At 51.7% G+C, this 24,315-nt stretch overlaps 3 protein-coding genes across 3 annotated transcripts; 1 reads left to right on the top strand and 2 right to left on the bottom strand.

Annotated features, from left to right (window-relative positions):
• Positions 1-5,158: 5,158 nt before the first annotated feature.
• Positions 5,159-5,827, bottom strand: LOC108509238 (small proline-rich protein 2B-like). The gene is made up of 2 exons (XM_017838581.1): positions 5,441-5,827; positions 5,159-5,251 (listed from the first exon to the last, which is right to left on the bottom strand). The coding sequence occupies exons 1-2, from the start codon at positions 5,825-5,827 to the stop codon at positions 5,159-5,161; spliced, it is 480 nt and encodes a 159-aa protein (XP_017694070.1).
• A 5,340-nt stretch (positions 5,828-11,167) lies between these two features.
• LOC108509237 (claw keratin-like) lies at positions 11,168-21,561 on the top strand. The gene is made up of 2 exons (XM_017838580.1): positions 11,168-11,420; positions 20,965-21,561. Exons 1-2 carry the CDS (start codon positions 11,168-11,170, stop codon positions 21,219-21,221), a joined length of 510 nt encoding a protein of 169 aa, XP_017694069.1. The 3' UTR covers positions 21,222-21,561.
• LOC108509246 (keratin-associated protein 19-2-like) lies at positions 16,958-18,629 on the bottom strand. Its single transcript, XM_017838591.1, has 2 exons — positions 18,159-18,629; positions 16,958-17,513 (listed from the first exon to the last, which is right to left on the bottom strand). The coding sequence occupies exons 1-2, from the start codon at positions 18,267-18,269 to the stop codon at positions 17,214-17,216; spliced, it is 411 nt and encodes a 136-aa protein (XP_017694080.1). The 5' UTR covers positions 18,270-18,629; the 3' UTR covers positions 16,958-17,213.
• Positions 21,562-24,315: the final 2,754 nt, after the last annotated feature.

Here is a 24,315-nt window from a genome sequence, read left to right as displayed (position 1 = left end):
GCTGGGAGAGCTGGGAATGTTCAGCCTGGAGAGGAGAAGGTTGTGTGGAGACCTCAGAGCCCCTTCCAGGACCTGAAGGGGTTACAGGGAAGCTTGAGGGGGGCTGTTCATCAGGAACTGGGGTGACAGGACAAGGGGGGTGGGTTCAGACTAAAAAAGGGGAAATTTAGGCTGGATATAGGGAAGGAATTGTCCCCTGTGAGGGTGGGGAGGCCCTGGCACAGGTTGCCCAGGGAAGCTGTGGCTGCCCCATCCCTGGAAGTGTCCAAGGCCAGGCTGGAGCTACCTGGGATAGTGGAGGGTGTCCCAGCAGTGTGTGCAAACAGGAATTATTACTTTTAAATAACTCCAATGTCTAATATTTCAGAAAAAGTGGAAGAACACTTGGGAAAAAAAATCAAATCTGCGTCTTTCTGACAAACCCCAACTTGGAGCTGAGTCTGAGCGAGGGAGGCAAGAGGCAGATAAAGAAAAAAGAGAGATAAGTCAAACTTGAGCAAGAGCCCTGCACTGGATGTGCAGATCTCTTATCACACCCACAGCTTCAGCACTGCAGATTTTGTAATGGGAGCAGAGATTGGGGCACAAAGGGAAGGTGAGGAAAGACACCCCGGTGGTGCCTCCAAGCCCAGGGCTGCCCTTCCCCTGCATGGCCCTGGCGTGGGCAGCCACAGGGGGACACAGAGTCAGACACGAGCCTGGGAGCTCGTTGGGGAGCATTGAGGGAACCCCAAACCCCTGGTTTCTGAAAGCTCAGCCTTGGTTTTCCTCACACACAGAGCCTGGGCTTAAACCCACCCAAAATCCCACAGTAAAAAGCAACTTCCTTCCTCCAGACAGCAATCTCTGGCCTGTGTTGGTTGTGTAATTCCAGTTCTAGTCAAACCAACCCCTCATCTCTGGTATTGGACTTCCCACTCGGGTAACCAGAGAGAGCCCCAAGCCACTGTCCCTTTGTTGGGGGGAAGGACCATTTCCTTCTGTTCCCAGCGGGGGAATGGGACACAGAAGGGACCCCCAGCCCACAGAGGCATCACCTCCTGAGCCAGACTTCCTGTCCTGATAAGGGAACACCTGGTGTGCCAGGCAATTATGGACACTCAGGCCGGAGATTCCCAATTCATCCAGCTCAGGGCTGTGGCTCAGAGACATCCCCGGCCCTGGGAACACGTGGCAGGATGTTCATGGGAAGCATCTGCCCACTGCCCGACCCGCTGGCACTGCGTGGGAGCAATAGTTTGGAGTCCTTTGGCTCTAATGAAACTGTTCCTGGGTTGGGGCAGTGTGGGGAGAGCCAGGCCTGGCATTTTTTCCCAGCTTATTTGCACAGCAGGAGGGAATTCCGCTGCCTCCCAGTAACCTGGGCTAGTGGGAGGTGTCCCTGCCCATGACAGAGGGGTTGGAATATGACCTTTAATATGATTGATATGGTTAAAGATGGTCTTTAAGATCCCTTCCAACCCAAACCATTTTGTGATTCTATAATTTAACATTTCAGGTTCTTCCTAGAGGGAACCTCACAAAGCGGGACAACAAACCCCTGTGGTTTCGTGTTGTTTCTCTCCCAAAGATTGGAGCAAGTCCTTCTTTTTATCCTGCTTTGCACCAAACCTTTTCTCTTCGCCCTCAGGAGTTTTCCAGGGCCCACCCACAGCAGCTCGTGGGCATTTCCCCGTTCTCTCCTCCTCAGGGAGCATTTCTGAGATGCCAGGAGGGCTGGTGTTGGGCAAACGTGTCATTTGTCACCGGGGCACCAGCAGGGCTCCAGCTGCGTCACAGCCAACCCGATTCCAGTGTCCACCACGGATCCATGGGGACAGGGACCAGCCCCTTGGGAAGAGGGAGCTGCTCCTGGCCCGGCCAGTCCAACGGCATCGCTTCCTGTTTTGCTGTCCCACCCAGCCCTTAGTGGGTCACCTGCCCAGTTCTTTCCCTGTGACACTGAGGCAGTTTCCTCCCCACGTTATTCAGCTGCTTTGCACCAGCCCATTCCAATTACAGGCATCAAATGGAAAGTGTTAATTGCTCCATTCATTATGGGCAGGAGTCACATCCGACTGGTGATTTGTTTGCCTGGGAACTCCCCACAGGCCTGGCCAGGCTCTGAGCCCAAGATGAGCTGGTCTGGCACTGAGGGGAGGACAGCTGGAGTAAGGAATGTCACCAACATCACCAGCACAGGGGACCCCCTCCACTGACCCCCCTCAAGGAGCATTTGCTGACCATGCAACTCCCTGGATCAGGGCCCAGAGCCCACCAGAACCAGCACCAGTTTTAGGTTGACAGTTTGGAGCAGGGGAAGCCTTGTGGCTCCAGAGCATCAGGAATTTTAAGGATGTTGGAACATTTCCCCCTCACTAACAGCTGATTCCTGGTTACTTCACTGAAGGACAGGAAAACCCCAGCCTGTTTTGTAGGAGACATCTGAAATATGATGTTCTGCACGGGGTGGGGGCATCTGAAGGAGGGATCCTTATCCTATTTACAAGGGCCTGGAGTGCCAGGACAGGGGGGAATGGCTTCACACTGACAGGCAGGAGGTTTACATGGATATGGGGAAGAAATCCTTCCCTGTGAGGGTGGGGAGGCCCTGGCACAGGTTGCTCAGGGAAGCTGTGGCTGCCCCATCCCTGGAAGTGCCCAAGGCCAGGTTGGAACAACCTGGGATAGCGGAAGGTGTCCCTGCCCATGGCAGGGGGTGGCACTGGATGAGCTTTAAGGCCCCTTCCACAGAACCGCGGTGAAACGTTGTCTCTTTAAACGGCAGAAATGGGGGGGCTGAGCCCTTCCGAGCTCCCTGCAGAACTCCAGCCCCTCCACGAGCGTGCCAAGGGCTCCTCTGCCCGTCTCCTCCTCCCTGGGCTGCACCCACAGCTCGGGCTGGGCTGGGCTGGGCTGCGCTCGTTAATCAGCAGTTAATTACAAGCAGCCGCCGCCGAGCTCCTGTTACGCATCAGCTCATCCCAAACACCTCCAGCTGTGCGGGAACGGGGGCGGAGACAGGAGGTGACAAATTCCTGCGGCTCAGCCCCTGCTCGGCCACGGGATGGAGCTGCAGGACCGGGGAACGCTTCGGGTCGGAAGAGACCTCGAACATCTCGTTCCGGTCCACGAGGGACACCTCCCACTATTCCCAGGTAACCCCAAACTCTGTCCAACCTGGCCTTGGGCACCTCCAGGGCATCCCCAGCTTCTCTGGGCAATACGGGGGGTCTCATATAACATTATTTGGCATTAAGTGACTGAGTTGCTGTTTGTTTTCAGCCCCAGATCCCCGAGGCAGGGCTGGGTGAAGGTGCAGCTCCCCAGGGCAGGTTGGCCTTGCTGCTGGACCTGTGCTGTTTCCAGCACAGCTCTGACCCGGTATTCCCAGTCTCCCTGGGCTGGCCCACCCAGACCACACATCATTTTGACTTTAACCACCTCGGTGCATCTGTCTGCCTCTGCAGACAGCCCTGAGAGCTTGGTAGAGGTTTCTGAAAGGCAGAGACGCTCTAAATGCCTCTCTAAGTACTCAGCCTCTTTGTTTTTTAATTTGGAATAATGAGAAACGTGGCAGTTGCCTCCCAGCTTATTGAGAGAGCAGACAGCTGCCTTCCCAGACACATTGAGGTGCAAATCACTGCGAGTTCGGTTGCAATGCTTTTGTCCGGGAGTGGGAGAGCTCGGCGGAGTTGGGTGAATGATGCAGAGGGAGGGAGGAACCAGAGAAGTTCCTCAGATGAACACGCAGCAGTGGTTCCCTGGGACCACTGGGACCTCTGGGACCACTGCCATGAAGGTGAAAAATCCTGAGAGAAGCAGGAAGGGTCCTTTGTTCGTGTTGCTGCTGTAACCTGGGGGCGTTCGGGGCTCCCACGGAGCCTGGGGCAGTTCGGTCCCAGCCCTCAGCCCTGGGAGCGTCTGTGCCTGGGGCTCCCTCCTGCTCCCCGAATCCATCGGCCACACGAGGGAGCGCAAGGAATTGCTGCGGTGCCGCCGACAAGTGCCCGAGGAATGATTTAGGGGAAATTTAATGGGGATTTCGCGGTGGATGGGGTGGGAACACCTCCCTTGGTGAGCAGCTCAGTGTCCCACGCGTGGAGCTGTGTGGGGTTGGAGCTCTACCTTGACAATTCCAGTGCCTGGGACTTGACGATTCCCTGGGTTTGTCATCCCACAGCTGCCTCAGCTTCCCTGGGAGTTGTCTGGAGATCCTCTGTGGGCAGCTGGGGAGTTATTCCTAGCCCAGGTTGGAATTGGAGCTTGTCTGTCCCTGGCTGGGGATTTTCAGCTCCGAGCCGAGTGTGAGAAGGGATGGAGGGGAAAACCCAACCCCATTAGAAAGCAAATGGTTGGATGCAGTAGAGGTTTTATTGTGAGATGTTGGGGATGGAGAATAAAGTCATGCAGAGTAAGAACTTCCAGCTGGTACATCAGAGGTGGATGTTTAAGCAGTAAGTGCTTCAAGAGTGAGTTGCTTTACACAATAGACCCCCTTGACTTGAAAGTCAATTTCTGTTTTCCCCCATTTTACATTTGTTGTCTTATTTCTGTTGATGGTGTAGAAAACAAAGAGCAGGATTTAAATAACAGAGTCACTGAGGTTGGAAAAGCCCTCCAGGATCATTGAGTCCCCCCTGTGCCCCATCCCCACCTTGTTCCCAGCCCAGAGCACTCAGTGCCACTGCCAGTCCTTCCTTGGACACCTCCAGGGGTGGGGACTCCCCCTCCTCCCTGGGCAAAAAACCCCCATTTTCTTCACAAATTTTCCTCTGGTGCAAAGTCAAGAGCAGAAAGAAATGTTTATTGTTAGCAGGACGAGCAGGAAAGGCCCCGTTTTTTGTTGGCACTGGGGCTGCTTTGGTGTAACATCATCTGTGTGAGTGACTGTGCCCTGGTAAAACTCACACCTCCTTTACACAGCACGGACAGAACTGTCCTCCTGCAGCTGAGACCTGGCCCGGGGTGGGCAAGAGACTGAAGATAGGAAGAGATGAGACCTCTAAACCTAATACAGAGCATAACACAGACAGGATTCACTAAGGGCTGGGTTCTAGAGGTGTCAGGATGCCCCAGAGCTCTGGTGGTTCCAGGAGAAGAGTCGTGCTCCCGAGAGCTGGCGAGGGTGAGTCTGGCTCTTCACCCCCTGGGTGTCCTGTGGGCACCTCCCAGGGGTTTATTGCTGCCCACAGTTGTACTGGTAGCTGTTGGACCACTGGTACGAGTAAGGGTAGGAGCTGTGTTGGCACAGGGGAGCTGGGGTGCACACCTGAGGGGCTGGGACACACACCTGAGGAGTGGGGGCACACACCTTGGGAGCTGGGACACACACCTGAGGAGTGGGGGCACACACTCGAGGGGCTGGGACACACACCTGAGGAGTGGGGGCACACACTCGAGGGGCTGGGACACACACCTGAGGAGTGGGGGCACACACTCGAGGGGCTGGGACACACACCTGAGGAGTGGGGGCACACACGTGAGGGCACCTCTTCACGCCCACCTGCCCACACTGGGACAGGCAGAGCTGCTCCCTGCCCGTCCCCTGGGGCTGAGGGAAGGTCACAGTGCAGGGGTTGAGGCTCCTGGGGCTGCAGCAGCAGGAGGAGGAGGAGCAGGAGTGACCTTCCACCACGTGTGTCTCCACACAGCCCGAGGAGCAGCGAGGGCTCTGCAGGGTCTTCCTCACGCTGCACACCTTGGCAGCCGTGGGGGCACACCCCGGGCACTGCACACACTTCACCACCCCGGGGGGGTGGCACTGCTGGGGGAACACGGGCGGGGGGCACTTCATTCCAGGCGGGATGTAACGCTGCTGCTTGTACTGGTACCTGTAGTAGGACATCGTTCCAGGGGGGAATGGGCCTGGAAAACAAATCAGGGGAGAGGGGTGAGGGAACTCCCTGCAGGTCTGGGGTGTGGAACTGCTGGTTGCATTGAGACTTGGAATAAGACACAGTTCTGGGGGAAAAATGAACCTAAAAGGGCCAAGTAGGGGAGAAAAGTGAAGGAATTCCCTGCAAATCATGTGATGGGAATTGAGGGGCCCAGACCTGAACACAGCACTCGAGGTGCCCTCCCCAGTGCCCAGCACAGAGGGGCAATCCCTGCCCTGCTGTGGGACATCCCAGCTCTCTCTGCCACACGTGGAGGACCCAAGGAGTCCGTTCCAAGGATGTGATTGAGCACAGGGAAGTGCTGAGACCTTGGATTTCCTAATAACAGTTTAAAATCTGCCTGCAGATCAGCTTCCTCAGCACCAGCACATGGCTCTGGGGCATCTGCACCTTGCAATTTGGTGGCAGTTGACTCTGCAGATGTACAGGACAACTCATCCCATTCCACCCCTGCCATGGGCAGGGACACCTTCAACAAGCCCAGGTTGCTCCAACCCGCCCTTGGACACTTCCAGGGATGGGGCAGCCACAGCTTCCCTGGGCAACCTGTGCCAGGGCCTCCCCACCCTCACAGGGGACAATTCCTTCCCAATATCCAACCTGAATTTCCCCTCTGTCAGTCTGAACCCAGCCCCTTGTCCTGTCACCCCAGTTCCTGATGAACATCCCTCTCCAGCTTCCCTGCAGCCCCTTCAGGTCCTGGAAGGGGCTCTGAGGTCTCCACACAACCTTCTGCTCTCCAGGCTGAACATTCCCAGCTCTCCCAGCCTGTCAAAGGCTGATCCAAACCTGGCTCTTGCTGTAAGAGGGAGGCAATAGTAACTCATCCAAGGAAGAATCCCCCAAAAAGTGCACAAAAAGGGGTCTCAGACAGGCAGAAGCCTTTTCCAGATAAAAATTATCAGTAATCCACCCCAGTCTCTGATCTGGATTGTGAAGTTCAGCTGCCAACACAAACAGTCACTTGAACCACTAAAATAAGTGGTCTCTATTATTGGAGAAATGTAGAATTCAGTTTTAACAAAGCAAATTAAAGATATGGGGACTTGAAGGCCAGATCAGAGTGGAATCCACATCCCAAATTGGGTGAGGTTCTGTAAATCTCAGGCTCAGCTTTAAAAACCTGTATCTGCCTCTGCCTTTAGAGAAACCAATCCCAAACAAACCACAAACCCAAGAACCTTTAAAAAACCATCCCTCTTAATTCCCAGTGTCAGATATTTCTGCAGGGTCCAGTTTCCAGTTCAAAGTGCCAACAAAATGTTATTTTCCCAGTTAGAAATAGAAGGAGGCAAATAACTTACCGAGCTCGCAGTGGAGAGTAGGAACTGGATTGAAAGCTTGGAAAAGGGTGGTTTTATATGGTGTTTTTATAGTCCTTCAGACCACGGAAAACCTGAGCCACTGTGGATCAGATCCTAATTAGCTACTGGGGGGAATTTGTTCCTATGCCACTTTTTCACCAGCTGTAATTATTTTACTCATTTGTGCTCGTTAATACTTTGTTATCCCTAAATCCCATGGAAAACACCTCACACCCCAGGGTTGGTTTCATTTTAAACCTTTATGGGAGACGGAAAAGCCGCCTTTTATTCCATTGACCTCATTAGTTCCACCAAGAAATGGATCCCTCTCAAAGCTGCTTTTTGCAGCCTGACAGTCCAGAGGCAGCAGCAGGAGTGGGAGATGCAGCTTCTCACTCCATTTTTCCTGCAGATGAGGAGCTGGGACGTTGGGGAACGTGGCTTTGCAAAGGGAGGGACGGAGCCACCACTGCCCTTGCAAAATGTTCCATCCCAGCGACCCCAAAGCAGGGAGAGCTTTCCAGTGCTCCCATTATCCCGCCCTAGGACCATCCCCAGAGCTCCTGCCTGGCTCCCCGAGCTCAGCTGGGGCTGTGCTGCTGCTCCCTGTCCCTGTGCCTTGTCCTCGTCCATCAGCAGAGAGACTGTGATGTAATTAAGAGCCTTTGATGTCCTGAGACGCAGCCTGTAAATTGGCTGAGTGCTGGCATTGCTCATCCCGGGGCTGAGCTCGGCCAGCTTGGCTCATGTAAAACATTAATGAGCATTTGGGAGCAGTTTGAAGAGGTCCTGTTGGGAAGGTGCTATTTAATAACCCGTCAGTGCTACTCTTGTTTTATAGACAGGTGTAAACAGCTGTCTGTGCAATCCCAGCTCTGTCAGGAGTGTCATTTATCAAAGCTCAGGTGTCTTCATTTGTCAAAGCTGAGCTGTCTCAATTCAGCAGCAGCGCAAAGCTGAGCTGTGAGGTGAGAACAGGCCCTCACACAGATCCTGTCACTCTGTTTATTCTTTTTCCCCCTTCCCAGCTCTCCTTAGAAAAAGTCCTGGTGCAGGCAGTGCTTTACCTCCCTAGTGAATGTACTACAGGTTTGTGTGTTCTGAGGGGGAATGGAGTTCTCATGGAATGGTTTGGGTTGGGAAGGACATTGAAGATCATCTCATTCCAGCCCCCCTGCCCTGGGGCAGAGGTTGGACTCGATGATCCTGGAGGTCTTTTCCGATCTAAATAATTCTGGAATTTGGTGATTCTATTTTTTTGGGATGCATTGGATCACTGGTACCTGCCTGTTTTATGGAACAGTTTGCCCAAATAATGTCTTCAGAGAGCTCCCTCCTCCCGTGTTGAGCTCTCGCTTGGTCCTTTAAGGTTTTGTCTTGATGGATGGTTTTTGTGTTTTGCATCGTCAGTTTTCAGGGTGCTGGGCTTTGATTCTTCAGCTTGTTTTACCTGGGGAGTGGAGCTGACACAGGCCCAGTTCTGTTGTCTTCCCTCCCGAGCTGCTGAGTCCTGGCTCCCATTCACCCCCGACTCATCACTTTTGTCTCCTCCCCGTCCCTGATTGGAGTCGTAACACCCTCTTAAAAACCATCCACGTGCCAGCCCCGGTTTGTGGAGCACTAACGAGCTGTTCTGATGTGCTCTGGAAATGCTTTCAGAAAGCCTTGGTGTGATTGTTGTCAGTGTTAATCTCCATGTTCAGATAAATCCACCCTGCAGTGACGTGAACCCTGAGCAGTTTTCCGCAGAAAACAAATCCCAGCAGTGGGGATTCCTCTCACACTGGAGGAAAGACCTTGGCTTTGAATTATTAATAAATCTCTAATATAGGATTTAACATTTAGTTTTATCTTCAGCTGGCTAAAACTGGTAATGAGGTGTTTAATTCCCATGTGTTTGGGGAATTACTTTGGGGATAAATCACTACCCAGTCTAAGCTGAATCTCAGCACATGTTGAAATTCTTATTCAACGCGTGGTTATCTTCAGTTATTAGTTGTGGCTGGAAGTGTCCAAGACCAGGTTGGACAGGACTTGGAGCAACCTGGGCTAGTGGAAGGTGTCCCTGCCCATGGCAGGGGGTGGGACTGGATGGTCTCGAAAGTCCCTTCCAACCCAAACCATTCCATGATTCCACGGTAGAAAATGCAGAGCCAGTTTTCCAAAGGAGCTGCAGATCTCTTCTGTCATCCCCAGACATTGTGACAGGGTGAAGATAAACCTCGGTGTGCAGTTAAACTGGCAGAACATCCCATGTTTTCCCATTGCTGTGGAAATCTGGGCTGAGGTTTCAGCTGCACAGCAGCAACAGTGCCAGGGGGTCCAGTCCTGCCCTCAGAGTCATTCTGCTGCCAGTCTGGTGAGATATCCCAGAATCCCAGAGCAGCTGGGGTTGGAAGGGACCTCTGGAGTCACCTTTGCCATCCTTGGCATCGGTTGCTGACTCAGTTGGGTGTCAGAGCAGCTCTGGCTGATGCTTAACAGGATGATAACCCCACACCAGCAGCTGCATTCCATCAGCAGCTGGGCTTCCAGAATGCAGCTTCCACTTGTTGTTCCACAGAGTTGCTGTTACAGTGGCTTTTGGTGCCCTTTTAATTGGAGAAGCGACTCACTGGCAAAAATGCCTGACAAGGTCTTGCCTCAGCCACACCCTGTTTATGGCCTTTTTGCCATCCCCCTAATCCAGCCATGATTTACAGCTTCACGAATGCAGGGCATTTAATTCCATATAAAATGTGCTCTTGCCCTTCTTTCCTTTTTTATGGGTAAAACGTGTTAGAGAATCGTGTGCTCGGCGTCGAACTGGGAGAGCTGCCCTGACTTATCCGGGGCTGCAGCTCTGTCAGTGCAGGAGTTCTGCACCGTGCCAGAGCTCTGACCAGGCTTTGGATTAATCTGATTTCACACAGAACCCAGAGCACAGTTTATCCCTCACTGTTTCAGCTCCTCCTGGGCTGAGCTGAGTGTGTTCTCACCCAGGAAAAAGGCTCATTGTCACCTGCCCAGGAACGAGTCCATTCAGGGAACACATCAGGGATGAACCACGTGAGCACGACGTGCAGTGTCCCCTCCACATAAAGCTGGGAAATAGCAGGGCCAGGAAGGCAGTAAAGGACAGGTCACGCAGGGACAGACTGATAATTACAAAGAGTGATTTATTTACACCAATTGACATCCATTAACAAAGCTGGATCTCCAGAGAAACGTGCTCAGAGATTGATCAGGATGTTCTGCCCGTGGTGATTCATGCCCTGGGCACTCTGAGGGCGAGTATAAAAGGGCTCCCCAGCAGATCTCGGCAGATCATTTCTCTGCTCTTCTCTTGTGCTGTAGGTAAGTGACACCTGAATTCCTCTCCTGACAAAGCCTGAGCGTAGTTTTAAGGCAGAGTCTTGTGCAAATGTTCTGGGATCAGTCTGAAGGTTTCTTGGACGTGGTATTTAGTGCTCTGGTCTAGTTGATAATGTGGTGATGGGTCAAATGTTGGACTTGATGGCCTTAGAGGTCTTTTCCAACCTTAATGATTCTGTAAATGGATAAATTAGTGTTCAGCTACTGGCTTTGGTAAATGCAAATCTGGGTGAGATCCAAGATTTGGACTTGATGATTCTTGTGGGTCCCTCCCAACTCACAATATTCCATGATTCTGGAATCAACATTTCACAAAGGCTTTTTCCAGATCTGTTCAACACAAGGTTTATAGGTTTCTTTTGGGTTCAACATGAGATTTATAGGTTTTTTGGGGGTTCAGCACGAGATTTATAGGGGTTTTGGGGGTTCAACACGAGATTTATAGGGTTTTTTTTGGTTCAACACGAGATTTATAGGTTTTTTTTCTGGGTGATGAGCTATGAGAGCTCTGCCTTTCCCTCGAGCCTCTTTGCAGCCTCTCCTCACCACGTTTGAGGGCGCAGCTGATAAGAACTGATGTCCTGTGTCCCTGCTCTTCCTCAGATCCCCTGAGATCCTCCCTCCCTGACGATGGTGCTGTCCCGGAGCCCCTGCACCGAGGGCTCTCCCTCGCCCTGCGGGGTGGCCGTGCCCCAGCCCGTGGCCGAGAGCTGCAACGAGCCGTGTGTGCGGCAGTGCCCCGACTCCACGGTGGTGATCCAGCCCCCGGCCTCAGTGGTCACCTTCCCCGGGCCCATCCTGAGCACGTTCCCCCAGCAGAGCGTGGTGGGATCCGCGGGAGCCCCCGAGGTTGGGGTTGGGGTTGGGTCTGGGTTCGGGGCCGCCCGCACCCCCGGCGCTTCCCACGTCTACAGCGGGGCCCGCTGGGGTCGGGGGTACCCCGTGGGGAGCTGCAGGCCCTGCTAAACCCACCGAGGGTCTCTGCTGAGAGGAGGAGCCCAGCGGGGTGCAGAGACGTGGCTGAGCCCCAGGGCACAGTGTTCCGGGAGCGCTGAGGGTTTGGGGGGCACGGAAAGCATCTGTAGGTGTTGTGAACACCCCAGAAATCCATTTATGTCCTTCTCAGATTGCCCTGCCTGATTTCCTTTTTCCTAATCCTTCCTGTCTTTCCAAGTGCTCTGTTCTTGATGCTGTGGACTGTGTTGCTAATTCCTTGGGGGCTTGTATGGATCTTTCTGGCTTTGAATAGGTTTAGATTAGATATAACAAAAAAATTCTTCTCTGGGAGGGTGGTGAGACCCTGGCACAGGTTATTCCATGGGTTCCCCATCCCTGGAAGTGTTCAAGGGCAGGCTGGATGGAGCTCTGAGCAGCCTGGTCTAATGGAAGGTGTCCCTGCCCTTGGCATTGGGGTGGAATGGGATGATTTTTAAGGTCCCTTTTAACCCCAGCTGGGGTGGAATGAGATGGTCTTTAACCCAAACCACCCTGTGCTTCTGTGATTGTGACAACATAAAGGGATCTGCTACGAGATCCTCTTTGGATCCCTCTGTAGACTCTTTCTCTGGCTCCTGGTGGATAAAAGGGGTTGTGGTGTCAAGCAGCCCGTGCCCTGTGTCTGTACTGGGTGCTCAGGGCTCCCCATCAGCCACTCCAGGAGTCATCCTGCACCAAACCACGGGCTGGGGGCAATCTGTGACCTGGACTTTGTAATCCTGCCTCTGTATCAGCTGCTTCTTCCTCATTAAACATGACATTGCAACACGTTGTTGGCCTCTGTGTGTGTGTTCCCTCCTCTCCTCCTCGCCCAGGTGCCTTTGTCCTGCTGCACCAGCCTGATCCTAGCAGGATAATGATATTCCCGAGGGATTTGGCAGTGGGTTGTCTGTGCATCTCCTTGGCACAGCAGCTCTGGGCTGTGGGTGTCCCTTCCCTTCCCACATTTCTGGTCCTGCTCAGCTCTGAGGAGCTTTTTGCTCAGTGTTGGCTTTTCTGGCCCCTGTTCCTCGGTGTCCTCAGGCTCAGCCTCCCCAGCCAGGCAGTGACACAAGGGAGCAGATGGATGGGCAGGGTTGGCATTACCAAAAAGGGCCTGCAGCCAAATGTTATGTGAGAGCAGCTATTTTTGAGGGTAAAAATTAAATTTCTGGCTTTACTGCTCTGCTCAGTGTTTTACAACAATCATCCTGTCCCTTGTTCCCTGGGAGCAGAGCCCGACAACCCCCCCCCCGGCTCCCCCCTCCTGTCAGGGAATTCCAGAGCCAGAAGGTCCCCCCTGAGCCTCCTTTTCTCCAGGCTGAGCCCCCCCCAGCTCCCTCAGGAGTTCTCCAGCCCCTTCCCCAGCTCTGTTCCCTTTGCCTGGTCCCGCTCCAGCCCCTCTGTGTCTTTTTTAAAGGGAAGGGCAACAATAGAAACGGGGTGTGCAGAAATGGGTGGTGATGTTCACTGCAGGAATTATCACTTTCCTCAGGAATCTGTTGATAATAAAGGTTTCCCAAGCTTTCCATGCTGTGCTGTGTTTGAAATGTTATGTGGTCTGTTAATAATAGAACCGGGGTAATTAAGCATTGCAGGGTGAGCTGAGAATGTGGGATTGTTTCAGAGCAGTCACTCTGTGCAGAATTATTGTCCTCCTGTGGAAGGAAAACAAAGCTGGCCAGGCACTGTAATGGTGTGTAATTGGCTGGTGGTGAGTTCTGGAGGAGGTGATTAAACCAGATTCTCCCCAGCCACAGAAACCCTTCCCTGCACAGGAGAAATCCCCCAAACCTCCAAAGCCAGAGGAAGGGACCTTTCTTGTCATGCTAATGGTGCATTTGGGAATGAGCTACAGTTTGCTGAGGCTGCTCCAGTTGCACTTCTTGTGGAATATTTTGAGATCTTCAGTTACCACAAAGCAGCAAATTCAGTAAAATGAGGAAAATTTGCCAATGTGTTTTTTTTTGGGAACTGTTTATGATACTCTTTTTTTTATTGCCATAAAAACTACTCATGTGAACTGCCCTGAGGACTGAAGATATCAAGTATCTTACTAAGCAGATTTAATGTCTTTTTAAGATAGAAGCATTTGCTGATGTCTGTTAGGTTCATTATGGAACCTAATTATCAGGGTTAACAGTAATTATGGGTTAACAATGTTTATTTAAATATGTTGAATTTTGAAAATCTTGTTTCTCTCGTTGCTTCCAACAAGGCCATTTTTTTCCTGTATCATGTCCCACTTTCCCTTCTCCTTAAAGGTTTATTTTTCTTTTGAGAAATAATTTGAAAAATTAGCCCAGTTTGGGCACTAGTCAGGGGCCCAATTTCTCATTTAGGACAGGCTTAGCCTTTAAAAGGGATTCTCAGTCTTGCAGTGAATCTCTGTGCTGGAGGCAGGTCCCGAGGCATCACCTGTGTGGGTTGTTCCCAAGGTGCATTTAAATTTCCCACAGTGCAGTAAATACATCCTGCTGGGACTGGTGCACAGGAAATTACAGAGGTGGTTTTCTGTTAGTTAAATGAGGCAGCTGCCTCTGTTATGATAATATCTCAGCCAGGAACAAAGTTCCTCTAATCATCCACCTTTTCTTCAGCCTGGGGACACGAAAGAATTCCAGATTTAGTCTCTTCATGAAAGGGGCCTACGAGGAAGTCAGAGAGGAAATGTTCATGGGGAAGTGGATGACAGGACAAGGGAGTGGGTTCAGACTGACAGAGGGGAAATTTAGGCTGGATATTGGGAAGGAATTGTTCCCTGGGAGGGTGGGGAGGCCCTGGCACAGGTTGCCCAGAGAAGCTGTGGCTGCCCCATCCCTGGGAGTGTCCAAGGCCAGGCTGGAGCAGTCTGGGCTCGTGGAAGGTGTCCCTGCCCATGGCAGAGGGTTGGAATGAGTTGGCCTTTGAGGTCCCTTCCAACTGAAACCATTCCATGATTCTATGACATAAACCCAGGAAAATGCTCTTCAGGCACCACTGGAACATGGGGGGGAACTCAAAGCTTCCTGAGATATTGGGACAGATCCACGGGAGATGAGCATTGGTGCTGTTGGCTGATGCTTGGGGGGCCCTGGAAGTGGTCTGGGCTGGAATTCCACAAAGACATGGGACTCCCTGAACCAGCCTGATGTGCTTGAATGAATGGATAATAAAGGGATGCAGCCCCAGTTAAAGGCAGAACACCCTATGAGGGCATCTGGGGTGAAAAATTGCTTTTCCTCCCTGTGTAGGCTCCAACGTTCCCATAAGCCTGACCTGCAGCAGAGGAGGAGATCCTGGATGTTCCCTGGATCCCTGGGGGGCTGAGCTTGCTTGGCTGGGAGGGTGCAGGGAGGTGCCTCGGGACACCCCCAGCACGGAGGGGGAGCCACAGCCAGAGCTGTGACATCTTCAAAGCAAAAAGGGACGTGAGGTGGCACCCGGGTGGCTCCAGGTCAGCGTGGTGGAGGGAGGTGAAGGCAGGTGAAAGGTCTGGGAAGGCTGGGGCTGCCAGGAAATCACCACCTGTGGGTCGTGTTCCCCGGGCTCTGGGTGGGGGCTGCTCCCGCTGTCGGAAGCGAATGGGCCGGGGGGGACATTGGAGAGGAAGAACCACCATAAATAATGCTGGGTTGGCAAACGTGGACAGGGACTGAGGTTAAACTGGGGCCAGAGGACCCCGGGGCGGGCTGAGAATTCCACCCAAACCTTTGGCTTTCCGGGTTCTGTTCCTGTTCTGTTCCTGTGCGTCGCTGCCGAGGCCCTTCCGCAGGTGCCGGTGGGAAAAGCCCTGTGGGCCCCAGGGAGATAAGCTGGATTTATAGTGTTGGGAGACTCCACCATTTCCTAATGTTTTCCCTGGGGAACCCAGCCCATTTTGGTGCTGACAGCAGCCAGCAGAAGGATTACTGAGCATCTCTTAATAGCTCTGCAGTTTCAAAGGGTTGCTCTGATTTCCTGCGGACGTGCCCTGCTGGCAGCTTTGGGTGGAGGTTCCTACGCTGACCCTCTTCCTGGGGCGCCCTGATCTGGGTCTGTCTTGCTCAAATTAGGACACCAGGAGGTGGTTTCTGAGGCAGCAGACCAGACCTGTGTCTCAGACAGGGAAATGGAGCTGTGGGGGCTCATCCTCTGCTGCCGTCCAGTTCAAGGGCAAAGAATTTAAGGGAAATCAGTGACATGGATGTTGGACTGGAGGAACAGCATTTACTGCTTGGGGACTGTTCTGCTGACTGTCCCTGGTTTTCTGCCCTGTTAAAGTGCTTCTCCAATCTCCTCCCTTAGTTCTTTTCTTGACCCTTTCCTCCCCTTTGCTCTGGAATGCAGAAGTGCTTCTGCAGGAGGCCACGTGGGAAGAGAAGGGGTAGCCATGGGTATCTCCTGGAAGTCAGCCCAGAGGTGGCCCCTCACAGTCACTTCTGCATCACGATTTGTGACTCCTGGTGATGCCTTTGATGTGTAGCTGGGCTTGCAGGGGATCCAAGCAGCCCTGTCTGGGCTCTGCCTGTTGAACCACCTTGTTCTGCGCCAGATTATAATCTTTGGTGTTCTAAATCTAAATCAAGACTCCTCAGTCTCCTAGGGTGACATGCTAAAGGCTGGCAGGAACTCCCTGAAGAACCTGGCTGTTCAGTTTGCAAAGGAGATGATCCCTCCAGCAGATGGTCGTGGCTTGGTTGCCTTTGGTCTTTTCTTTCAGGTGTCTTTGACCTTGAGTGTCACCGCTCTCCTGCCCTGGCAGACCACGAGACTTCCCCTCAGTCTCTTGCTTTTTGAGATCTCTTGCTCAGACACAACCCCCAGCTTTGCTCCAGGAGTCTGTGTTTGGGGGTACAGTCAGTCAGCTGGTGCCTCTTTTTGGAGCAGAACTTGGGCAAGCCCAAGGTCACAGGATAGCTGAGGCAGAACTTCCTCCTACCTGGGGAAATGAGTCAGGGCAGGAGCAATCCAGGTGGAGATGTAGTGATTGTCTCCAACATCTGGAGTCTAGACTTCCCTCCTGTTCTATGGCTCTTTGGAGTGGCTGGTGGTCCTTTTTAAGTGGTGTGTGAGCCCAGACAAGAGAAGACCAGACACCTGATGCAGCTAAACAGAGTAATTTTAATGAAAATGAGAAACAGTGAGTTACAGAAAGAACAAGTTTGCAGAGATACAAAAGGGTCTTCAGCAAGCAGAGAGTTTCTGATGGTGGGTGATGCTTTTCCTGGTGGGAATGGTGGAGTTTGACAGCACAGAACAAGTTTCTTGCTCACAGAGTTGCTTGGAAGTCACGTTCACTGCCAGATGAGGCACAGCACGGACATGGAACAGGAGCTTCTCTACTAGATGTCATCTTGAGTGAAGTTAAAGGCTGAGCAAAGTGGTTGCAGGAACTCCTACTACTATGACAATACCAAGGGGTTGTGACTTAAAACTGAAAGGCACTTTACTCACACCCAAGGCCTTGCTCTACTCCCCCAACATGCTCTGAAGGTGCCTCAGCTCTTGCTGCAATTCAAGTTGCCCTTTGGAGCTACAGCTGAAGAAACAGGAGAGGTTAGAGAGGGTTACACATGGAGTGGTTACACAGGGAGTAGTTACACAGGGAGTAGTTTCAGGCAGCCTGGCACCCACGTGTCCCCCTGAACTCAGCCAGGGGGTGGGCACTGGGCGTTCTCAGCCCCAGAAATCAGCCGTGAGTCCGTGTCCTGCATTTCAGTCCTTGGTTGCTGTTCCTGCTTCAGAAGAACCTGCCCCCGAAACGAGAGAAGGGGTATCCGTACCCACTCCCGTATCCGTACCCCAACCCGGACAGGTCCCCGTACCCGTAATAGCCCCCGTAGCCAAGGAAGCCCCTGTTCCCAAACAGGCTCCCAAAGCCTCTGTAGCCGTAGGGGCTCCCATATCGGAACTGGTCCCAGGAGTAGCTGAAGGGCCTCCCAAATCTGAAGCCGTAGAGGTCGTCGTACCCAAACTGGGAGTAACACCCGTCGTCGCAGAAGTCCCTGTAGAAGGTCATCGTTTGTTGATGCTGGTGAGCCTGGAACACACCCAGAAATCAGGTTTATGGGCTGCTGACGGCAGGAGGAAAGGCTGGAAGGAGATGCAACTCCTTCCCTCCTGTGTTCATCCTCCTAATTACCTCATTTATTTTTCTAATCTCCCGAATCCCAAACAACTTCTCTAATTTGTTCCCCCCTCAGCTTTTGGAAATCGCTGACTGAACATGGAAAAGAAGGTTTTTGCCAACCGAGAACTGAACTTTCCCACTCCGGAATTCAGAGGAGTTTTAATGAACTAAAGAAAAATACACAAATATAATCCAGAATTGGAAATCACTTTTGGCTTCAAAATTATGGTAGAAAACTTCAAGTTTTCAGCACTTTAAAGCCTAAATATTCAGTAAGCCCAGGAAAGAAGAGCAAAAAAGTTTGAGTGAAGGAATTCCCTGCAATTGCAGGAAATTTTGTGTTTGGAATTTGCTCCAAAATGACAAGAAATTGCTTACAGAAGGTCTGTACCTGTACACAGACACACATTACATATGTCACATATAAATGGACACGCCAGTACCTTTTATAGATACAAATTTAATTATAAATATATATATTTTTATATATATCCAAGCACACACAGATATTTGGACAAACACAGAGACACGAGAGCAGAGTCAGGATGGACTTACCCGGTTCACCGAGGGGAGCAGTTGAGTGGCTGAGAGGAGTGAATACATTTCCGGGCTCGGAGGTCCGTATTTATACCCTCCCGAGCTCCAGAGTTGTCCAGGATATCTCATCAGACCCTTTGTCCCTCCAGTTGACGTCGGCGGAGTCACCGATTTTCATATTTCCCGAGCTCGGCGTCGCGACACGTGCGTAACACCTCCAGAATTTCTTTAATCTCGAAACGAGGAGAATCTCTGGGAAAATTGCAGGCAGTTCCCTGTGGTTGGAGGGCTGGCAATAATTTGGGGAGACGTTTAGACCATTGCCTGTTGCGCAATCGCCTCGTGGCTGCTCTGTTGGCTTGGCTTTGGCATCCTGTGGTGCAACAAGTTGGGGACCAAAGGCACGGGCTCGGCTTTGGTGTGCCGAGGAGGGCTGGAGCTTCCCAGCATCATCCTGACCTCTGCCTGCTTCCCGGTGACCCTGGGGGGTGTCCCTTCCCAGCAGCTCTGTTGGATTTTGGTCTTGGGTTCTACAACAGCAGCGTCAAAGATGTTTTCCAACTGCCCTGTGAACATTCCCAAATATCCCTTCCTATTTTAGAACATTTTTATGGAGGTTTTTGACTTTCATACAACAAAAGCAGCACCTTAATGGGGCTTGGAAACAAGAGACCTTGAAGTGTCTTGGAAGTGACCGTGTTATTAAATCTGGAGGTGTCTTTCAGTGACAAACTATTAATATTTAAATCCTGCAACACTTTGCAAATTGAAAACATTAATGACTGTTTATGAAGTGCTTTGGTATTCAAAATTCTGAGGAAGCCTCAACATCCTGTTTGCTCATTATTACGCTTATTTTCCATTCAAATTAATGCCAGGAATTAGGTGAAGGTCACACAAGGAGTTCTGCCGTGAACTCTGGTGTTCCTGGAGTTGGATACACGTGGTTGATTCTTTGTGGAAAAAATATGGACGTGATTCTTTGGAAAATAGCATTTAGAGCTCTTTTAGTGCTAATCTTTATGATTTCTTTATTTCCACATCAAGTTCATACCTGAATTCTCCACGTTGTTGTGCTGAGGTCAAGCCCTTTAGTGAATTAAAGTGTTGCAAACAACGCCAGAGTCATAATTTTTGTTGAAAACATTCTTTCTGCTCATGCAGCAACATGACTTCGATTCATGAGCACTTTGGAGGAATGGAATTAAGATTTATTTATGGTTCTGGCTGTTTTTCCTCAAGCTGCTGAAGTTTGATATAAAACTCCTACATCTACATTTGCATTTCCTTTAAATGAAAAGCCTGTGTCGTGTTGCATCAGTTTCTAGTGAAAAACAAATATCCAGTACATGGAAAAGCTTTCCTTTTTAACTGAAAATCTCTCTCTCCAATGTCCTTGAGAAGGCAGAAATGACTTTCATATTATACAGAAATAAACTTCAGTTTTCACAACGGAGACAATAAAATGGTATCAGGAATGTAGCTGGCCCAGAAAATTGGCAGATGAAAGGAACCTGTAATACGTGTGCCATATGGGAGGCTGGGAACACACTAATAATCCCAAACAATGAAGAAAATTATATTAATTGAAGATATGACGTGTACAGGCAAATTTGTTTTCCAACCAATAAGGCTCCCAACCTTTTTGAATACTCAGGGCGTCTGAGATAAGCCAGGAGGGCCAGCAGGGAGTATAAAAAGGGCCGGGAGCTCCGGGCTCCTCAGCAGCTCCTCTGCCTTCCTCCTCCTGGTGAACTCGGTAAGTTTTCCCTCCTTCCTTCACAGGGATTGGGAATTTTGCCTGAGTGATTTCTGCTGGGATTGGGGCTGCTCTGAAATTTAAGATTTCTCTCCAGGAATTCCTCTACATTTTAAGGTTTGAGCTGCGCTGCAGGAGTTGGTGGGTTCAAGTTTTAAAGCTGGGGGTGAAACAGGTCCTGTTGGTCCCTGAGGCTCCCTGATAAGGGATTATTAGGGCAGCAGAGGTAGAAATGGGTTTCCCCACCATGACCCTCGGTGGCTTTTTTCCATAAATCTCTTTTAAGTGAGATCTGCAGGTCTGTTTGGCAGGACAGGTGTTCTCAGGTGTGTCAATGCTCCGTAGGTGGTTGTGTGTGCTGTCAGCACTTCTAGATGCAAATTAAAATGGGTGGAAATCACTGAAATGGCACTTGGAGGGATGAACCCAAACATCACTTTGGGCTTTCTTGAAGACTTCCTTGATGGAGCTGGGAATGCAGAGCTCCATGCAAAGCTGATGTCCTGAAAGAAATTTAGGGTTGTCCACTCCTAACAGATATTCTCTAAGAAAAATCCTGAATCAGCAGCAAGGTTTTGGTCTGTAACAGGTGATTCCATGGTCAGGGTTTTCACCAATCATAGAAAGTGAGAAAACCAGATAGTTTAAAGGCAGGTTGGATATGATGGTCCTTGTGGGTCCCTTCCCACCTGGCAGATCCTGTGATTCTGTGTTCTTGGGGAGGGTCCTGTGCAGGGCTGAGAGCTGGACTCGATGGTCCTGGTGGGTCCCTTCCAACCCAGCACGTTTGTGGCATTCTGTGGGTAAATAAGCCACAGAAATGGGCTGTAAGGAGGAGCTGAGGTCACGACATTGCTCCTGCCCTCGGCCTCGCAGGACCCCTGAGGAAGTTTCCGGGCTCTGTCGCTGCCGTTGGGAATATTCACGGGAATATTCACGGCCTCTCCTTCCCTCCCCGCTGCCAGGTTTGCCTCCAGCACACAAAGATGACCTTCCTCCAGGGCCAGTGTGAAGACGATTGCTACTCCCCCTGTGGCTACCGGGGCTACGACTGCGGGAGCCCCTGCGGCTACCGGGGCTACGGGGGCCTCTACGGCTACCGCGGCCTCTACGGCCTCGGCGACCGCTACGGCTACGGGGGCCTCTACGGCTACCGGGGCCTCTACGGCTCCGGGGACTGCTACGGCTACGGTGGCTACCGGGGCTTCTACGGCTACGGGGACTGCTACGGATACCCCGGTGTTTACTCGGGCCGCTACGGTTACCCCTACGGCTCCCGCTACGGCCAAAGGTACGGCTACGGGGGCTGCTACAGCTGCTGAACCCGGCCGGGACGGCCCTCGGGGGAAGGTCAGCCCAAGCCTGGCACGCAGGGGTTGATGGAGAACCTCGGCAGCAGAGGGTGTGCAGGGCCCCGGGCGCACCGCCCGCCCTCCGCGGCGGCTTCGAGAGCTCTGCGCTGCCCTCGAGGTGCTTGCGATGATCCCTCTTCGTTCTGCTCGGTGTCTGCTGCTGCTCCTGCCACCCAGAGTCTCCCCTTGACCTAGAACCTGCTTCTCCTCGGTGCTCCAGTCCTCGGAAACCGGCTCTGATGTTTGCAATGATGTACAAAGCCTGAGCTCTGGCCGGGTGGTGGGCAGGGTGTAAAGGCCTCTTTGGGAATGTGGGCTCTCTGTTCTGTGTCTCTTTATAAAGTACATCTGCCTTTCACTTGTATTAAAAACTTATTCTGCATCAATCCTGCATTTTCCTGGTTTTATTTTCCACTTTATTTCTGAAATATCTTCAAATCCATAGCAGCAAACAGTGACAAATTTATTAACTTGGTTTGCTTCAGGACTTGCCTGTGGAGGCTTGTCCTCCTCAGGCTGGAAACAGGGACTTTTGGAGCTGCAAGAAACTTGAACTGTGGCTCTGGATTTGCATGTTCCTACAACTCCAGGCTTTGGCTTGGTGGGAAATAAGTAATTCATCTCCAGATGCTTCGGTGCTGCTGTTGGGCCAGTGTGGTGTGATTAGGACATGAGCCATCACTGCCTGTGACCTGATATTGGACAGGAACTCTGGAACAAGAACACTGAATTTGGCTTGCAGGAATTGGACAATATTCTGCTCACTTGAACAGTTTTCTGTATTCTCTGTGCAGGTCTGGGACTAATTCTTTTATATTTGCAACATTATTATGAAGACCATTACAGCCCTATTGTGCTGAAGTATTAACTCCACCCCAGGTAAAACCAGCACGTTTAACCTTAAATCTGGTAATAGTTTAATTAAGTAAATGAAAAGGAGAAACTGGGGCATTTCTTGCATTTCTGAGGGGTAAAAGGGAAGAGAAGAGTGTATTTACTGGGACCTCAGTGGACTGATTTTCCAGATTCTTCCCCAGCTCTATTCCCTTTGCTGGACATGTTTCAGCCCCTCAATGTCTTTCTTTCCATGAGGGGCCCAGAACAGGACACAGAACTCGAGGTGCAAATACTTTGCCAGCTCTGGGGACAGAAAGTCCTTTCAGGATGTCACCACTCACCACTTTACATGTATTCACGTAAAACAGGGACAGAGGCAAGAAAACAACTGGATCTCCAGGGTTTTTTAAATGCAGAAAGACTTTATTGCAGCAAGAAAAGGAGTTGGCACAGATACAGAAAGATTATAGTTTTGGGATACTGGAAGGAGCTACAGGAGGTGAGTCACTGCACTGGAGAACATTCCTTCTTGTTGGAGCCACCTTGTTCATCCTCCAGGTGCTTGTAAATCCAGATCAAAGGCAAGACAGCTGTGATCCTGCTCCTTTACAGTCCTGCAGCACCTTACTGGAAGTACTTATTGAAAATGCAGATGACCCAAAATCTCATATTGCACAGGTCCTTCAGAGCAAGAAGTTCCACAGGAATTGCAGATCGTCCCTCCCGTCGCTGACGGGGCTGTGAGGGCCTTTAAATACAGGAGACTACCAAGAGGGTTGAGAAAGGCAGGGAGAAGCAGACAGAAGGAGCAGGAAGAACAGAAATCCCCCGGAGTTTTTAGAGCAGGGCCGAGCTCCTCATCCTTCGTGACCTCGGGTGCCCCGGCGGGGACTCGGCGCGTGTCCGAACGTCCCGTCGGGGCTCAGCCCTCGGCCTGGGGGGTGCTGGGGGAGCCATAGGGGGGGTTTAGCAGCAGGAGGAGCAGCAGCCGTAGGAGTAGCAGCAGGAGGGGTAGTAGTAGCGGGTGCTGCGGGCGCGGTACCCGCAGCAGTCCCCGCAGCCGTAGCTGCGGCGGCAGCAGCGCAGGGTGCGGACGGTGCAGGGGCTGCAGCAGCTGTAGGTGCGGCAGCAGCGAACGCTCCGGTACCGGGGGGAGCAGCACAGGGTGTAACAGGGGGAGTAGCAGCAGCAGGACATCCTGAGGGGGTGCAGGGAGGGAGGGAGGAGAACCTGAAACAGAGCAGGAGGTCGAGGTTAAGCTCGGCTCGCAGCCAGGAGGGTTCGGGTGGAAAGATGGAGCAAATCCCTTTGTTCGGGTGTGATTCTCGTTTCACAGGATCACTGAGGCTGGAAAAGACTTCCAAGAGTCCAAGCTGTGACCCAGCCCCAAGCTGTCACCCAGCCCAGAGCACCGAGTGTGGGAAAGGCTTCACTTTGCTGCGGTAACTTGGTTTTTGGTTGGTTTTTATGAGTTTGCTCTTCTGATTTTCCACATTGAGCAGAGATATGTTCAGAGTCCCCAAATCCTTGAGGTTGGAAAAGACCTCCAGGATCATGGAGTCCCCCCTGTGCCCCATCCCCACCTTGGCCCCAGCCCAGAGCACTCAGTGCCACGGCCAGTCCTTCCCTGGACACCTCCAGGGGTGGGCACTCCCCCACCTCCCTGGGCAGCCCCTGCCAAAGCCTGACCCCCTTTTCCATGAAGAAATTCTTCCTGAAGAAGAAATGAAGTGTTTGTGGGAGTTTGATGTCCAAGCTCCCAGCCCAGGCAGCTGAGGTAAATCCCAAGCTCCAGATAAGATGTTTAGGTGTCCTAAATCTGACCTGGATCCCTCACAGCACTTCCAGCAGTTCTCAGAAGTGTTTATACACAACCCAGCAAGTTCATTAAAGTCTCAGCCCTCCTTGTCAGGCTTTAATCTTGGCATATAAATTATTCCTTTTCTGTTTAACACTGGCTTTGTTGGTGCCGGTTCTAGCAAGGACACTGAAAATCCTCTGCTGCAGAATGAAGGTTTAAATCCTGGATTGCTGCAGGTCAGAGCTGCCCCAGTGACTCCAGAGCCACTAAAACAATCCATGTGACCTGCCCATATTCATTATTGCCACATCTTTCCAACCAAAAACCATTTCCTCCTTGTGCAATGGGCAATTCTGCCCATGAATGAAAATTTCAGGGTTTAAGTATCACCAGGTTAAAAAAGAAACACAGAACTTCCAACTAGGC

Source organism: Lepidothrix coronata, unplaced genomic scaffold, assembly GCF_001604755.1.
Source record: "Lepidothrix coronata isolate B3197 unplaced genomic scaffold, Lepidothrix_coronata-1.0 Scaffold349, whole genome shotgun sequence".
Lineage (NCBI taxonomy): Eukaryota > Metazoa > Chordata > Aves > Passeriformes > Pipridae > Lepidothrix > Lepidothrix coronata.
This window is presented reverse-complemented; position numbering and strand designations above follow the sequence as displayed.

Coding starts and splice junctions, on each gene's coding strand:
- LOC108509238 (XM_017838581.1), bottom strand. CDS start 5,827: ATGTCCTACTACAGGTACCAGTACAAGCAGCAGCGTTACATCCCGCCT. Junction 5,252..5,440: donor TGTGTGCCCCCACTCCTCAG/GTGTGTGTCCCA, acceptor CCAGCCCCTCAG/GTGTGCACCCCAGCTCCCCT.
- LOC108509237 (XM_017838580.1), top strand. CDS start 11,168: ATGGTGCTGTCCCGGAGCCCCTGCACCGAGGGCTCTCCCTCGCCCTGC. Junction 11,421..20,964: donor TGGGTCTGGGTTCGGGGCCG/CCCGCACCCCCG, acceptor GCGGGAGCCCCT/GCGGCTACCGGGGCTACGGG.
- LOC108509246 (XM_017838591.1), bottom strand. CDS start 18,269: ATGAGATATCCTGGACAACTCTGGAGCTCGGGAGGGTATAAATACGGA. Junction 17,514..18,158: donor TGCTCCCCTCGGTGAACCGG/GTAAGTCCATCC, acceptor GGTGTGTTCCAG/GCTCACCAGCATCAACAAAC.